Source organism: Lepus europaeus, chromosome 4, assembly GCF_033115175.1.
Source record: "Lepus europaeus isolate LE1 chromosome 4, mLepTim1.pri, whole genome shotgun sequence".
Lineage (NCBI taxonomy): Eukaryota > Metazoa > Chordata > Mammalia > Lagomorpha > Leporidae > Lepus > Lepus europaeus.
The window spans coordinates 118,552,436-118,571,242 of NC_084830.1; the positions used below are offsets into that span (position 1 = coordinate 118,552,436).

Here is an 18,807-nt window from a genome sequence, read left to right on the forward strand (position 1 = left end):
AGTGCATTTATAAATATTCTAACTTTCCTTTCTTTCTGGATCATGGTATAATTTATCCTTCTCCTTTCTTAGACATTGAATTGGGGTGGTACCCATTCCAGTTTATATCCTAGGGTGGAGCTTAATGTAACTCAAAATGTTAAAGAACAGCACAAAGTTTAAAATATCAAATGAATTTTTGATACACAACAGAAACAAAACAGGAGACAATCCAACATGTGCTCACACTAACAAATTTTTGAAATGAGAATAAACTGAGTTAACCTACACAGAATACCTTGGAAGAGAAGAGTCATGAGAGTAATACTTATTTCTTATACAACTTTATTCAGGCATAATGGATATATAGTGAATACTTTTTTTTTTTTTGTATATTTGATGACTTTACTTTCTGTATGTCCTTGCCTGTACTCTTTAATTTTAACCACTCTAAGAGATCAGTACTGGTATCTTAACATGGCTTTAGTTTGTGTGTTCCCCTAGTCATTGTAAAGAACACCATTTCATGTGTTTATTCACTACTCACGTGTGCACCAGATGAGGTATGTTTAGTCATATGCCAATTTTTAAAACTTGTGTTGTTTGTTTTCCTTATTGAATTTTGAAAGCTCTGTGTATTCTAGGAAAAAAATTCTCATTTGATAGATGCTTTGTATATATTTTGATCCAGCATGTAACTTGTGTTTTTCTTCTCTTAGTATCATTTGAAGCTCAGAGTTTTACATTTTTGTGAAGGATAATTTGTCAGTTTTGATTTTCTTCTGGTAATCATGTTTTGATAGAATATCTAAAATATATCATCTAACCTAGGTTCATGTTTTTTTTTTTTTTTTCCTAAGTACTTTTTACACGTTTTATGACACTGAATTTCACAGTTATGTCTCTACTACACCTTGGGGCATTTTTATTCATGTTTTATTTATTTGAGAAGCAGAGAGAACAACTCCCATTCACTGGTTCACTCTTCATCTGCCCACAACAGCCAGAGCAGGGATGGGGCTAAGAAAACAATTCAGGATCTTCACTCGGGTCTCCCACGTGCACGGCAGCACTGTTGTCTCCCAGGGTCTGCATTGGCATGGTACTGAAATTGGGAGCTCTTGCCAGGAAGGGATCCAAGCACTTGGACACTGGATGTGTGTCTTAATTGTTAAACTCCTGCAGTCTTCAGTATTTTTTCATATTGTCCAAAATATATATAGAAATCCATGCATGCCTCTTTTAATTTTATGGTTTTATGACTTATTATTAGTTTTAGAAATTTTATTATTATGTGACTTGGTATAGTTTTTTTCATATTTTCTATGGTTGGGATCCATTGAGTTTCTTGAATATTTTGGTTGATATTTGAATGTAGAAAATCATCTGCAGTCATTTCCTTGTAGCTTTTTGCTGCTCTCCCCTCTCTTCTCTTTTGGAGACACACAAAGGCTATATTTTGCTATGTTAATGTTATTAGACTTCTTGAGGTTATCCAGCATTTTACTGCTACTAATTATCTTCAAGATTTTTCTTATATTCTCTTTTTCTCTGTTTCCTTTTGGAATGTTTCTATTCCTGTTCCTTCAGGTTCACTCATCTTTTCTTCTACAGTGTCTAATCTGCCACTAAATATATTCCTTAGATTATACTTTTAATATCTAGAAGTTAAATTTTGTTCTTTTAAAATATTTTCTATGTCTCTAGTAGATTTTGAAATGTATATCAGTTGTAACTTTTCCAATATCCTTGTCACACTATCACACTGTATTATGACTTTAAACTCAAAAATTAAAGAGGATCTAAATGTTTCTACACTCTACTTGAGAAAAGCCTTTTCTAAAAGGACTGAAAGTGATAGCACTACCTCTGATAACTGATTTTTTTAAATATATGGGAACTGTATGCAAGCACTGGTAGCCAAATGAGAGGCAGGGCAGATAAGCAGGGAGTAGCCCTTCCCATCTTCTATATGCCTGGAGGAATTGAATCAGAGACATCTGCTAGTACTAAAACCAAAAAACAAGAAGCCTAGTCCTCTCTTTTAGCCAACTCTGAGATTTAGAAAATGGAGCCAGGAGAGAATCAGATACCAACTGAGCCTTCATTTTTCTTTTTTCTTTTTTATTTCTTAAAGTGAGAATACAAACTTATGTGATTCAATGTGAGGTTTCCATATGTAAGGACCTTGTATATTGAGCATTTCCATTACCTCAGTCATTTATCATTTCTTTATGTTGATGCATTCAAAATCTTCTTTTATCTATTTCAAAATATCAACATATTTTTGTTAACTAAATCACTCTACTGTGCAATAAATCATCAGAATTTATTGTTCCTATGTAACTCCAACTTTGTACCTGTTAACCAATCTGTCCTTATGCTGTTTGCCCATATCCTGTGTCTTTTCTCTGTAATTACGGTCCCTTTATCATTTTGAGTAGGCTTCCCACCTCAGAAATCTTGGAGATAATTAGTGGTCAGTACATGAGATGCGATATTTGAAGGCTCACTGACTTGTGGGTGCTTTTCTACTCTAGCATGCTCTGCTGAGTGCTTTTTCATGAGAAGATTCACATCCGCCCACTAAACTGGCAAATACACCAAAGCTTAGAAAGAGGATTCTGAACAGAAGCAGCTTAGGCAGGCCATTATTTTTAATCACCCAATCCCTTTATTATATAACCACAAGATGAGCATAAGTAAGAAAGCATAAATAAGTTCATTCTCTCCTAAACTATAATATGTGCCAACTGAAGTTTGCAACCTGCTTTTAAAAAATTCTTCTATATAAAGGATTAAGTAAATAGTAATAGGATGACATTTACTTATGATAAATCTAGTGAAGGAACATACTTTTGCATAATAGTGCATTGGCTGAATTCATTAATCATTTTTCTTAGAAAAAGTTAAACTCTCAGGAAGGTTTAGACAGGATGTCAGTCAAAGAACTTACTGCAATTTGCACCAAATATTTTTGTGTATTTAGACCCATTTAAAATCTATCTTTTCAAACTGCCCATGAAGACAAAAATGGAAACAAGGTCAAATGATTTATATAACATTTTGCTGTTAGTAGTGGAGAGACCAGAATTTTCACTAGTTTCTTCTCTCTCCAATTTTTGAAAACTTAACTAATACATGGTATGACCTGTTACTGAGTGAATTAAATCTGAAATTCCACTGAGGCCAGTGATACATGACTTCAGCTACATTGTCAACAAGAACTTACATAATTAAGTTGCGACTGGTTGAATGGACCAGAAAGTTAACAGATGAGTGAGATCAGGATTACGGCAAACCAACTGGCCCAGCCATCTGAAGCAAGCAGGTAGTGTACAACTCCAGCGAATGGCAGTCATTTCAAATTACATAAACTGTGTGACCATTTTCTTCTTTCATTTAAAATAAGGTAGAAATCTATACATTATAGATAAATCTCCATTTCTAAAAAATTAATGGTATATGAGACAAACAGAGTATATTTGGTACATTCATCCTGAGGTTTATGAGTGATCTTAGAGGATTTAAACCACTAAGTTGCCCTACCTATTTATATCTCCACCTCACAGAATAAAACTGAAAAGATATAGTGAATTTATTTCCCAGGAGATTAGAATCATGAAATTCTGAGGTATGGGATCATTAAAAATATTACTTTTACCGCCGGCGCCGTGGCTCAACAGGCTAATCCTCCGCCTTGCGGCGCCGGCACACCGGGTTCTAGTCCCGGTCGGGGCACCGATCCTGTCCCGGTTGCCCCTCTTCCAGGCCAGCTCTCTGCTGTGGCCAGGGAGTGCAGTGGAGGATGGCTCAAGTGTTTGGGCTCTGCACCCCATGGGAGACCAGGATAAGCACCTGGCTCCTGCCATCGGAACAGCGCGGTGCGCCGGCCGCAGCGCACCAACCGCGGCGGCCATTGGAGGGTGAACCAACGGCAAACGGAAGACCTTTCTCTCTGTCTCTCTCTCACTGTCCACTCTGCCTGTCAAAAAAAAAAAAAAAAAAAAAAAAAAAAATTAAAAAAAAAAAAAAAATATTACTTTTACCTAAAATCCTTCTCATGATTTCTAAATAAAGTTCCTTTGGGATTCTAAAATACAATGGTATGTGTGGTGTGGTTTAGTAGAAGATGAAGGAAATTAGAATACATAAAAATTTCCCATATAGGGCCGGCGCCGTGGCTCAACAGGCTAATCCTCCGCCTTGCGGCGCCGGCACACCGGGTTCTAGTCCCGGTCAGGGCACCGATCCTGTCCCGGTTGCCCCTCTTCCAGGCCAGCTCTCTGCTGTGGCCAAGGAGTGCAGTGGAGGATGGCCCAAGTCCTTGGGCCCTGCACCCCATGGGAGACCAGGAGAAGCACCTGGCTCCTGCCATCGGAACAGCGCGGTGCGCCAGCCGCAGCGCGCCTACCGCGGCGGCCATTGGAGGGTGAACCAACGGCAAAGGAAGACCTTTCTCTCTGTCTCTCTCTCACTGTCCACTCTGCCTGTCAAAAATAAAAAAATAAAAAAAAAAATTTCCCATATAGTGTTAGAGAAGAACATTGAGTAGTATGTAGACATGTGACTTGATTAAATAGCTGTGCTTATTTTTACTATACTAACATTTCCCTGATTTTCTTTGTAGAACTGCCTTCCCAATTCTTAGTCCATGTGGTTTGAGTGGTCATACCCTTAGCTCTAAGAGTACGCATGTGACCATTATAATTTTCAGCACAGGCATATGTCCTGAGCTGGGAAATGATGCATGAGACTCAAATCCTGGATTTTCATTAAAGCTAACAGAAAAGAGTCATGCTCCCTACTTGTGGGGTTGCCAAGAGAATAGGAACATGGACCTATAGCTACTGGAAGCCATTTTGTCACTTCAAGGAATGGTCCTTCCTGAGAAAGGATTTATAAGAGAGGAAAATAGAGCTGTCACATTGAGAGACCAAGACCAAATGCAGACCATTACAATTTGATCCTTGGGATGCAGTCCTACCTAAAGCCAAACCAACTTTGGAAATTTAAGTTATGTAAGACATTCCCTTTTTATTTAAATATCCTTTGGACATAGTACTTTTAAATATAAGTGTACTGAAAAATATTCTTGGCTTCAGTTTTCTCATTTATACAATGATATATTTATTGGATGATCATGAAGGTAAAATAATATTAAATAATGTAGAACATGAGGCAGACGGTTTCTGACAAATCTCTATTCTAATGATAAAGTCCTTCAAAAGTATAAGTGAAATATGGATTATATAAGTCATCTAACCTCTCTTTAAATACATTCAGAGGAAGAAAATAATACAACCAGTCAAAATATTTTTATTTCAATTTGTTAAACTTTGCTAGTTTTAAAATTTTTAAGTGAATTTTTATGTATCCAATTTGTTAAGTTTTGGTATAGTTTGATTTGGTTCTTATGGGAGTAACATTTATAGATCCATACAGGATCTATAAATTACATCGAAACAATTCATAGATATCAATAGTCCTGGCTCCACTTGACTCCAGTTTTCTACAAATGCTGGGAGGCAGCAGGTGATGATTCAAGTAGTTGGGTCCCTGACTCTTTGTCAGAGACCTGGATTGAGTTCCAGGTTCTTCGCTTCAGCCTGGCCCAGCCCTGGATGTTGCATATATTTGAGGAACTAACTAGGATATAGGAACTCTTTCTCTATATATTTCCTTATCTTCATCTACCAGCTTCTTCCTTTTTATTTTTAAGGAAAGCTTCAAAAGACATGAATTTATTTTATTTTACTATCACTTAGAGCACAGATATTATCAGCATCACAATGAACATAGCTAAAAACAGAATTAAAATTAGAGATATTGCTAGGCAGAGAATAACATTAAATTCCCAAATATAAGAAATTTCATAACGTTTTCACAAATATGAAAGTGACCATGATTAATAGGAGTACTATGGCTTAACTGTGATTCAGCAATGTCTGTAGGTAATTGATTATTGATCTTGAAGATATATCCAGCATTACTAATCCTTCAAAATCTGCATTTGCCTTCTTTTGAACTCCATAATTTATTTATTTATTTTTAGTTTTTTAGCTTTCAACAGATTCAGTATAGTTCATTGATAAAATTCTAAGAATACAATGATTCTCCCTTCTTCTCTCTCTCCTATCCCCTCACTCCCTCCCACTCTATTTAATTTCAAATAAATAAAATAAATAAATATTGTAAATAAAAAACAGTCTGCATTCACAAACAGGTTTGGGCAGAAACATTACTGACTCTGAATATAAACTCACCATAATCATGTAGACAAGTATTATGGTAATGCATGAGCATCAAGTGTTCAAACTGCTGTGGACAGTACTCAGTACTCTCAGCAGAGATCATGCAGAGGCTATCTGTAGTTGGGTATGCAAGTGAATTAAGTAGGAGGGTAAAGAATTTTCTTACTATTTTACAATGCTTTGAATGAATAATCTAGACTTGAAGCTTATTGGAAGTGATACCCTCGCCTCATTTAACTTTATCTCTTAGTACAGTGTGTCTTATATACTCATATAGTATATGCTGATCAAATACCAACCAAATAATGAATATGGTATCTAAATTAATAGTATCTTGGTTAATGAGCTCAATGTTGGATCTCATTATCATGTTTTGATGGAAATTCTTGAAGTGGCTAATTTTCTTCTTATGGAATGGAGTACAAATGATCCCATAAATTTATATAGTGCTTTTCAATTACAAAGTTATTTTCATATACTTCAATCTCATTTAAGTATTCCAAAGATCTTATATGGTTGAATAAATAGATATTTCAATCCTTGTTTCCAAGCCTGGGAACTGGCTCAAACAAGCTAGAAATTTGTCCAAGTTCATGCAGTTTGCAGAGATGATAGTAGAAAGCAGGTTGTCTGACACCTAATCCAAAATTCTCTCAAGTCTGCTTTTTGGGTTAGAAAAATTATTCAGGGCTAGCACTGTGGTGTAGCAAATAAAGCTGCTGCTTTTGATTCAGACATCCCATATGGGTACTGGTTCGAGTTCCAACTGGTCCATTTCTGATCCAGTTCTCTGCTAATGCACCTGGGAAAGCAGCAGAAGATGGTCCCAAGTTCTTGGCCTCTGCACCTATGTGGAAGGCCCAGATGAAGCTCCTGGCTCCTGATATTGGCCTGGCTCAGCCCTGGCTATTTTGACTACCAGTGGATAAAGATTTCTCCCTCTCTTTCTCTGTGTCTCTCTGTAACTCTCTGTCTTTCAAATAAATAAATGCATCTTAAAAATGCATGCTTCAGGTAAAATCTATACTGCCACGCTGGAGACTACAACTCCCCAATATTGTCACCATACAAAGACTTTGAGTAGGCATAACTTCATGTTTGACAAAAACAAAAACAAAAACCCTGCAGTGTTAGCATGATGTATCTCAATGAGAATTCAGTGTCTCTTAGGCCTGAAAAAGGACTCCATCAATTGAAGGTTGAGGGAAAGGATGAATACAGTAGCAAATGACTATCATATCTAGATTCAAAGACAGATTAGTTATGTCTGGATTCAGAGCTCAGGTCTTTATGAGCCAAAAATCGAATATAACATGGAAAAACAAGCTTAAACCATGCAGCATCTGTCTCATCATTAAGGTTGCACAGATATGGGAACAAAGGCTCCCCAAGTGAATTCTAGCCAGAGTGTTGGGAGGGCAGCTGATTCTTGTAGACAGCACACTCCCACGAATCTCTATCTGGAATGTACTAGATGACACAGACATAGGAAGAGACATCAACTACAAGGAAGAGAGGTAGGTGGAAGTGCGTTAGGAGACTGAAATAAGCCCTTGAAGCATCACAATGAAGAACTATAACACTTCTTAAACAGGAAAGTGACTTTACCTTCAAATTATATTCCAAACTTATACTTAGTATTTTAGAATTAAGATATTTTTAGGACAATGATTTCTTCATTTAGGAAAATAAAAGTGAGAATTGACGGATTTTTTTCATTGATGTAATCTGGTATAGTAAAAATATATATAAATTTCTGTGCACAATGGATGCTTCATAAGTTTATTATATAGAGATTCTTGTAAAAATTGTTCAAAATTCAATTAGTTCTGGCTGAATAGCATTCCGTTGGACTGTGGACTGCTAAAAGGAAATTTATCTCTATGAGGCTTGGCAGTGGTACTTGGAATACAAGAGGTCTTAAATAACACACTGGACTGAGCTGATTTGGAGAAAGGAGTTAGCCACAGCTTTGGCCACTCCCAGTGAAGTTAGTGGCAATGCACAGATGCATACAAGAAGTCTGTTCAGCCTGAACTGAGCCTGAATCCCACCTCTTCCAATCACTTGTGAGTGACCTTTAACCAGTTACTTATCCTTTCTGATATTTAGTATTTTCATCTATAGAATGGCTCTGTTAAGCCCATTGAGAGAATTAAAACTGGTGCTAAAAATTAGCTATTATTTAAAAAGCAAAACTTTTTTTTCAATTTCTTAGAACTTTTCCTCAAAAGTCAGGTGCATTTTCTATAGAACAGTGAAAAGCCTGAGCCAGTTAGAAAAATAAACCATCTATTTATCTGATATGTTTTGAATGGATTTCTCTACTAATTCCTGTAATTCCTAATCTGTATTGAGTCCCTAAATACTATTCAAATTGGGTGAAATTCCACACTAAGTAAGGCTGTAAGAAATAAGGAAGCTTATGCCATCAGATTTCTGTCAAGTGGCCTCTAAACTTTTTCTTTTCATCAATTAACACATGGTGGGTTGGGTGGTGGTTTCAAGACACAACTAAGAAACTGAAGCATCCCAATTGAACCTGTCTTTGGAAAATTCTCAAAGTAGTTTGTTATGTGCCACCTAGGCAAACTGTTCCTTTTTGTTTTTGAGAATAATTTAACCTAACATATGACCTGGAGCTCTGAACTTGCACTGAAACTGAAATTGGCAAATCACCAGCCAGGGCTTAATTCTTCACCTGCAAGATTAGGACTTGCTTTCACCCTATCCAAGAAGATAGGATCTTTGTCGAAGTCTGTACTGCAGGATTAGATGACAGTCATGCATGCACTGCTGCTTCATGTCCTGCTGCTTCCAGAGAAGACATCACAAAAACTGACAGTTCTATAACCTTCTGACTGCCTGTACTTACATGACCAGCCAGGAAGAACGTGTGCAGTAGAAAGGATTATAATAATGATAATTGTGTTACGTTTTTGTAGTTTAAAGTATTTACTACCCCTTTCTGCCATGTCCATCCCTGAAGGGACCTTCCCTGGTAAAAGGAGGATGCATCTCATCTCATGGACACTAGGCTTTCCTAGGAGATTTGCTTTGCTTAATAGTTTGTGAGCCAAAATGACTTATACTTGTCAAAGCAAAAGCTTTAAGAATAATTTTAGCCTTGTGTTATTTCACCTGCTGCCTATGAGATTGCCATATCAATGAATGAACAAACACAGAAAGGAGAGCAATATCGAAAGTATCAAGGTTTTTTGGGGTAGCTTTATAACACTGAAATTTAAGGCTATTTGCTACTTTAGCATAATCTACTTAAAATGCCAAATAAAGACTGATTCTACCATACTTGTATAAAATCAGTTTAGACAATTAAATGATGGAGGACAGAGATAGAGGTATGTCATAATAGTAGCAGAAAATCAAAGTACACACTAGATAAAGAAATAGAGCTAAGGGCAAGTCTGTGTGCAAACACAAATGTAGAAACAACCCTAGTGTTGAGTCATCACCCAGTTGAACCTAGGCTGTTAGAAAACATGATTTTTTAATAACTTACTACAGTATTTGGATAAGATCATTACTCTCTGTAGAAACCTTTTCATAAGGTAGATTGTACATGATTATCTTAACATGAAAAATGAGAATTGAATTATAGAATGCCTCTGAAAAGTGAATGTTATATGATGGCAGTAATGGATTATAAATGCTTATTTATTATTATCATTATTACTATTTTGTAAAGGTAATACTACCATTAATATTTTAACAGAATGCTAATTCACTGCACCATTCACATCCAGTCACAAATATACAATTAAGCTATTTAACTTTTTCAAGTTAATAAGGTCATTGTACGTCCTCTTGATTGCAAGCATTCTCTAGGAATACCAACTGTCAATTCCTTCTGCTTTCTCAAAGCATGTCACAATCATTTCCCTGTCTCCATCTACTTCTCATTTCTCATTTACAATCAGTCCAGTTGGCATCTACCTTCACTCATCTGTCCCACAATAAGTCTATATTTCCCATGCTGTATACACGTTTTCAGACCTTAACTAATTTGCCAACCATCTTGTATCAATGTCTTGGGTCTATTTCCCCCACAGTTGCTAACTAAGAGCTCCACAAATGACAAATAAAATAAATCTGATAATTTCTGATACTGAGATAAGAATACAGGAGAAAAATTTAGAAGAAGACTTAGAAAGCCTTAAATACTCAGAAGAAGTTTACAAATATGAGGAAACACATGAGGTGTTTTGGAGATGAGAAAGACCTTCAAAATCATCTAGTACTTTCAAAAATTTTTTGAAATGAAGAAACTATGAGCCAAAAGAGGAATTTACTTGCTTAGGGTCATTCAACCATATGGTGACAGACCAAAATGGTAACCCTTAAATAGGAATCATAATTTTTGCCCTATACCCAGCTGCCTCATTTCATCATAAAAAATGAAGAATAGGGCTTTATTACAGAACAATAACTGTGTAGATTTTCAGAAAACTACAAAAGAACAAAGTGTTAATTGGCAGTGCAAGACTACTAATCAGTATTGTCCAGGAAATCAGCAACAAAGCTTTCAGCTGCTTAGATGTGAGTAGAAAAAGAAAAAGAGAAGACTATAGAGACAGATGTCCACATACGGAACTTCACAACTTTATTTTTATCCAAATCCATCTTCTATGGAAGTGGATAATAGAGATAAACTGAATGACCTTAAAATTGAATTGCATTGCTTATGCTAGATATTTATTATAAATAAATCCAGTTATAGAATGTTAAAAAGAGAGACATAGATTGGGCAAGTTCTAGCCCTTCGTTACAATTCATTTACTATCTGCTTTCAGACAAACTTGGTTGGGTCATCATTTTCATTTCATTTTTTACTATTGTTTTATGATAGAAATTCATAATATAGCTATAGAAATATTCATTTCTGCATATATTTATGTGCTTTCATTGGCAGATTAATTATCCTTAATTTCCTCCCATTTTGAATAGAGATGTATATGTACATTGTTTTCAAAAATAAGGAATGTGCTATTAAGAAGAAAGAGATTTAGTCCCAAAATGGAACCAAAAGTGGTAGGGACTTGAGTAAACTGAAGGCTGTAAGCCTCTGTCCTCCATTCTTGAGACAGGTGCTGACTCAGCACTATACAATTGTTTTAACTTGGAAATGAGAGCCCAGATGCTGCTAAAAAGTTTCTCACTTGATATTATTGTTATATCTAAATATAATCACTATCCCTACAGGTTAACATGTTGTTGATGTATGTCTGATTATCTTATTATTTCTTATAAGTCATCATTGCATGCCTCTGTAAAATTAGCTATTATTAACACTAGCTTTCTGTTTTAACTAATTCATCCCTTTACATAATATATTTATGAAAGGCTATGAAGTAAAACTCTTCATCCAGAAAAACAGTACTGTTTCACTGAATGTCCTTGTACAAATAACTCAACAACTCTAAACTTCAGTTTTCTCATTTATGAAATAGAAAATATTACCTTTCTCAGAGACTAGTTGTGAGAAATAAAATAGTGTAATGCATAATGTACTGATGCTAAAACATCATAAAGCCCATTATCCCTTTCTAGCATACAACTGAGCTACATTTTCAATCTCTTTTTTATCTCCATGGGAACATACAACTAGATTTTGCCAGTGGAATATAAGCAGAAATGACAAATGTCACCTTGAAACAAAGCACGTTTCCTTGAATATTCCTCCAACCCTTAAAACCTTATTCTCTAGGTAGTGTCAGAACAACTTTAGAATGTCAAATTCAGAAGTGTGATTTTAATATAATATATTAATGTTGAAAATTGAATAAAAAGAAGCTAAGTTGTCATTTTTGGTTAACATGTTTAAAAAACAGTTGTAGTAACATATTACTAGCAATAAAACAGATAGACATAGAGTATTGTTTTCCCTAAATCAAAAAACCTAAATATAAGTGTGTGCTTTTGCATTTGCCTCACTTTGAAAACTTCAAAAAAGAAAAGCATTCTAGGAATACATACATTTGTGCAGAAAATATCTTCGAGGACATGAGTAGGTGTGAAGGACATGGACACTGATAAAGCACCTAATCAAATGCAAAATGCACTCCCATTAGAGATAAGGAACTTTCATCCCAGTGAGGGAAAGTTACCCAGGTCTGCTCAGGGACTAGCTCTATTTACATAATTCATACATTTTCTTCTCCTGAAGCCAAAGTTAACTTTCCTAAATTGAAGCTTAAAAATAAAATAAAAATCTATTACTGTACATACATCCATTGCTTTATTTTAAGACATGTTGATTTACATAGTTTGGAAATTTTAGTATCGACTAAAATAAACTCTCAATTCCCAGAGACTATAGTAACGAAATACTGAGGGTTGGAGCTGCAGTTGTTGGTTTCCTTTATCATTTTTGGCTTATTTTTTTCCTTTCAACCTCTTCAGTGAGAAAACGACCACCAGTCTGCATCTTTTTATTTTCTTTTCTCTTTACTTTAAAATAACCTACTTCAATGATGAATAAAGTTACATTTGTGTCTCCCTCATTTACCAAGGAGCTGTAAACTAAAGTATGTCTAGAAGCTGGGAACCATTTTTTATTTGCAAAATTATTTTGCTCACACATAGACATTGATGGAGGCATAAAAGTCTGGAGTTGAGCTTGTTATTAAATAATGAAATGAAGATGAGCAGAGATGCTGGCACAAGTACAACTGATCCAGAAATTCTCTGAGAAGGGAAATGGAGAGGTGACAGAGTGTTGTGCAATGCTAGAAGGCATAGAACAGATTACAGATATTTTAGAAATCTGGCAATAAGCATGGACTTCATATATGGAGCTAGTGTTTCTAAAATTATTATGAATATGCCACTGGTGGAAAGGAAGATAAATTTAGTGAAACATAGATTTTTTTCATATATATATATATTTCTTATAATAGAAACCAAGAAAATATAACAAGCCACTGGTGGAAGAAAAGATAAATTTAGTAAAATAGATTTTTTCACATGTTTATATTTCTTAAAATAGAAATCAAGAAAATATGACCAGCACATGGTATCTAAGCCCCAAAAAGTATGCTAAAAATAATAAAGGAATTAAAGTATAGTTAATGAACATCAGAATGATGAAAAATTGTGAATATGTTTCATGAAACCCTGGCATTTTAGATGCATTTCTAAAGACAATATAGAAGTTTTAACCATAAGAGGGATATAATGTATTTCTTTATGACTACTTATGATTTCAGTTGGATCCCAAGAATGTAGGTTCCTTCAAGAATTTCCTTGCCCACTTGTTTTAACTTTTTCTGGTCTGTGTTCAGTAAAGCCATCATGGAGAAAGTGCCTTAACATTATAAAAATGAGTTGGTAAGGATGAATTAAGAAACCATTAAAAAAGAAAAGAGACTGCAAATTTGATGTGAGCATCAGATTGAGCAGTAAAGTTCAGGAAAATATTAGGTGATTAGTTCTGTCACAGTCTGTGAAATTTTAGGAAACGGTGCTGGAAAGTTCCTGAAGTAGGATTCTCATATTTTAGGAACAACAGCTTGTGCTGAGTTGAGCTTAGAGAATTCTTGAGACATTGTGTAAGTTCTACCTTAGCGACTCATTGGAACACAGTGGGAGTAAAATAGTGTAATGAAGAACATGAGTGCGGAGATGAATTTATGTCCCAGTGCTTGCCCTTGATCCCTGTAAATAAATGAACCCTGTAATGTCTCAGCTTCCTCATATTCAGTGATACCATTGGTGATGATGATCATAAATATGGCTATGTCCATGAGAACTGAAGTAGGTCATTAACACAAAGTATCCGCTGTTGCGCATGTAGTTAATGCTCAAAACTGGTACTTTATGATTAATGTTTAAAGCATAGACTGTTGAAGAGAAAGACTGACAGCAGAGACATAACTAAATAAGCTACAGACATAGTCTATATAAGAACAGACAAAATCGTGAACTGGGACAGTGGCAGTAAAAACCGAAAAGAGGACAGTTATACAAGATATTTCAGAAGCATAAGTGCCTTCATGATTCATTAGATGTGGGAGGCAGAGACATGGCTGAGTGTTCACGCCTGCCTCGCTGGGACAACTGTAGTGTTTTTTACCAGATGTAGAACAATCAGAAAGAGATGATGATTTGGAAGTGATACCATGGATCTGGAATCTGTTCTAATGTATTGCCTATACATTGAACGTTTTCTTCAATTCTTATCCATCTACCATCAAGGAACTATTTCTCTCAAGTGTAGTACAGATGACAAAATCAGTGGGAAAGGAGATGACTCAGTTGAAACCAGGACTGTCAAATAGCATTAAATTACTGATGAGAAAATTATTTCCTCTGAACTGTTCCTTGTATCCTTCTGTTTACATCAAAAAGAATGTTTTACTTTGATACTAGGTACACTTTACCATAACTCTCTCTTTCAACATATTCAGAGGTTGGGGGAACATTTAAGTATGTAGTTATTTTAAAAATAGTAGTTTTTGTTACATTTTTTTATCAACTTGAATATATATCAAATGCTTTTGGCCTTACAAGTATGGCCTTGGTATGAACTTTCTTTTAAAAATCCCATTCATTTTACTAAAAGCAATTAAAATAATATAAAGTAAAAAATCCCAAGGAACCAGCAATACTTCCAAGCACTTGCATAAAACAAAAGTAGAACAAATGAAAGTTAGAAAACCTTCACTAAGCCATGTTATAATTTAAGCAATGGTCTCACCCAGTTACAACATAGGCTTCTTCAAAAAATAGATACATTTATGTTCAGTCTGTAAGAGATCCACATTATAATAATGCTTTGGTTCAAAAAGACTGTAATTTGCACTGCTGATGATTTCCCAAGAAAATTAACATGACTTAGTTATGGGTAAAAGCTATGCATCAGAGATAAGAATGACATCAAAAATCAAACAAAATATAAAACACTTTCATCACTACAGAATCAACTGTTGGAAGAGGAGGTTACTTCTCAATATCAGTGCCAATTTTTCATTCAATCCTAGCTTTTCACAGAAGCCATTATAATGATACTGCACACAAAATGCTAATCAACAGGAGTGGAAAAGAAAGCCATATCACTCTGTCAGCAATTGAAAGGAGTTGACCAGATCAGTTAAACTATGCTATACAATGTCAAATATTTTCAATACAATTTTGTCAAGCTTTTCTTGGAAAGATTAATAGCCTTGTAGAACTTTGGTGTTTTTCTTAACCATGCTTAAACTAAGTAGACAATTTTCCCCAAGCAGTATCTCTTAATAGGAAGGAAATACCCTATGTCATTCTTAATATGAATTATTGAGAAGGGGAAATATTAGGCCCTGTGATATAAAACCAACTCTTTTATTGCCATTATTTGATTTAATACCACCCTGAGCTCAAAAAAGACTGAAAACATGCTATTCATGAGTTTATGGGTTCTATTTTAGGGTGCAGAAATAATTATAGAAACATGAATATACAATAGAATTTAATGCTCAATTTCTTATTCTAGAGGCACACAGATTTAGAGATTATTTTTACACATTTTCTTCCCTTCACAGATGGAACACTTCAGTTCTACAATAATCCTTAACTTTTTATTATGGACTATATAAAAGATTGTGCTGGTATAGGATGCAGAAGGCCACTTTTAAAAATATAATCAATTACTCTGACCTTTCAGATTCTTTTTGAAAAGCAGTAGAACCTTAATACTTGAAAATGCTGAAAACAATGTTAGGGCCAGTAAACTCTATAATTTAGAAAGTGTTGTTTTTCAACATAGACTCTTAAATGCCTGTCTTTGTGATGGTCTTTTATTTGCCTGTCTATGTACAAAGGCATAGGACTTATTCTAATTTTTTCATGATAAAAATATATTCTATAAATTATAGACAGGAAACAGATATGTGTGAATGAATCAACAAAAATAGTTCAAATCATATAAATGTATTTAAATGAGAAATTTTAATAGGTGGTAAGCTGAAAACACAATGTTCATATATGAAATTTGGACATATTTAAATTCATATGATTTAGAAGGCATATTAGGAGAACTCAGTCCACACAGTGTGTTTGTCACTTCAGAGGATACAAACTGGCAAGCCATGGGATGGATTTAGTCTGGAAATTTGCCTAACCCTCTGCACATAGTATTTTTAATCCATTAATGCCATTGAAGATTATGATTATCCTAGTTAAATAAAGATTTTTAGCTTCTTTTGAAAAATCTGAAATTCTGACCACATTATGCCTCATGCATTCCTGAAAATTAAAATTATTAAGACCTGTTATTGGTTGAGTGCTTCCAAAAGTGCTAGGTATCATTGTAGATATTTTACTTTTTACTACTATTATTATGCTTTATATTACTATTTGCATTCCCTTAATATTTCTGTAATATTTTTTTTGTCCATAGAGATATCTTGAAAAGCCGATCTCTCCAGAGATTCAGTAAATTTGCCTGATAACAATCACTTATCTATAGCTGATAACTGATGAGTTGGGATTTGGTCCCAGGCCTGTCCAACATCCCAAACAGTCTCTTATCGACTGATGGATACTGATTGAAATATGAAATTGCTAAATGTAGAATAAGTCAATGTTTACTACAGTCACCTCTCTGCATTTATGGAAGTTTCATTGTTCTTGTCTTTTTTTTTAAATACTGCTATTTCAATATATTATAAAACATATTTCTTAATAGAAAAATGAACTTATACCTCATAAATATTTTGTTTATAAAATAATTGTCATTCAGTTTTTTACTTAAATAAATTAGCAAATGATTTACTAATCCAATTTGCTCCAATTTGATAGAATACATTTATATTTATCAATTTTACCAGGCTACCAATTATAATTTTCTCTAGGAAATTTAAACACCTCATTAATTTTCTGAATATCATTTGGAGACAGGTATTGAAAAGACTTCCAAATCATAGTCACCAGCATTTTAACCCTACGTCATCCAAAAATGTATTTTGAATAAATCTTACCAGAAGTTGTCTTCACTACTTCAGTGGTATTTCTCAGTCCAACAAATGAAAATTGATAAAGCCGCCATGATCTGGTGTCACCCACTTCAACAGAACTACGCTTCCACTGATAGACAATTTCCTCACGTGGGTAGCCATCTGCCGTGAGATATATAATGTACATATGTAGCAACCACATTCTATTAGCAAAACATGAGGTAAGTACTGACAGAGAGTTGTAAATGAGATGAGGATCCAGGATTAAAGGACATAGCAATAGGTGAAAAAAATGCCATGATATTACATCCTAGTGGAAAGTAGAATTCTCAAAATTACCCTTGAAAATTACTTAAATTGCATATAAAGTATGCTATACTTATACATAGTTTCATGTATTCTATATAAAGTACTCATACTTTACATCAGCTGAATAATGTGTGTAAACTGACCAGTATATAATAAATAGAAGATAGGCACAATGGTGTTTCATGGTGAAGGATAATCACTAGAATGAGATTTTGCAAGTCATATAGTAAATGAGAGAGAAGAGACCCAAATTCTTCTCTAGAGCAGGATGGAAGGTGATGGAGAAAAAAACTCAATGACTTGTATCTATATTACCATCTCGCAGTTTGTTGAGATTCCATTTTAAAATACATAGAAATATAAAATCAAAGCCAGTAAGTAGAAATGCTAATGGGAAGATGGCAATGACCTCGACACAAAGAGAACAGAAAGTCTTCACGAAAAGGATATTACACAGAGAGATAAGATAATGAAGGGGTTTCCTAGTCATAACATCCCTGGAACTTTTCTTAATTTTTCTCTCTTAATTTGTTTCTTTATAGGAATAACAATAGTACATAAGTATTTATCTCATGAAATCGATGACCAATGTATGTATTTCTAGATATTTAAAATTATGTTTAAAGAATTATTTTGCTTATTTGAAAGGCAGAGTGACAGAGAGAGGGAAAGAGAGATCGTCTGACTGCTAGTTTACTCCACAAATGGTCACAGCAGTCAGGTCTGGGCCAGGCTGAAAACAGGAGCCAGGAACTCCATCTTGGTCTTCTATCTAGGTGACAGGGGCCCACATTCTTGGATCATTTCTTCTCCCTTCCCAGACACATTAGCCTAGAGCAGGATAGGAAGCAGATCATCTGGAACTGGAACCAGGACTCTGATGTGGGAAGCAGGCATTGAAAGGAGTGGCTCAACCTCCTACACCACAACATTGGCCCAAGATGACCAATGCATATTTTGGGAAGATAAACATTATTAAGTAACCTGTAGGATAAATTTTTTTCAAGTAAAACTGAATAAACAGAAACTAGATATCATCTGAACTATTTGTCTACTAATAACCTTATATAGATGAGTCTTGGTTATGGGTACTCATTAATTACTTGAAATAAAATACCATATAATTTCTCCTATCCTTTTGATTCAATAACATGTTTATTATATATTTATTAAATAAGGGTAGAGGAAAAGCTAGAGAATCCCTAGAGCACTCGTGTGTGTGTGTGTGTGTGTGTGTTTATTACAGGATGAATTAAAAAGTGACTCAGGAGAGCAGTAGCCCTACTAGGGAAATTAAAAAGCAAGAAGGTTAT

General features: G+C 34.8%; 1 protein-coding gene across 5 annotated transcripts in view; it reads right to left on the reverse strand.

Moving 5' to 3' along the window:
• The window catches only part of GABRG2 (gamma-aminobutyric acid type A receptor subunit gamma2), a 90,076-nt gene that overhangs the window by 35,129 nt on the left and 36,140 nt on the right, over positions 1-18,807 (reverse strand). For all 5 annotated transcript variants that reach the window (XM_062189675.1, XM_062189672.1, XM_062189674.1 and 2 more), the window contains exon 6: positions 17,210-17,347. In XM_062189675.1, coding sequence (XP_062045659.1) covers positions 17,210-17,347 — 138 coding nt within the window. The remainder of the gene's footprint in view (positions 1-17,209; positions 17,348-18,807) is intronic.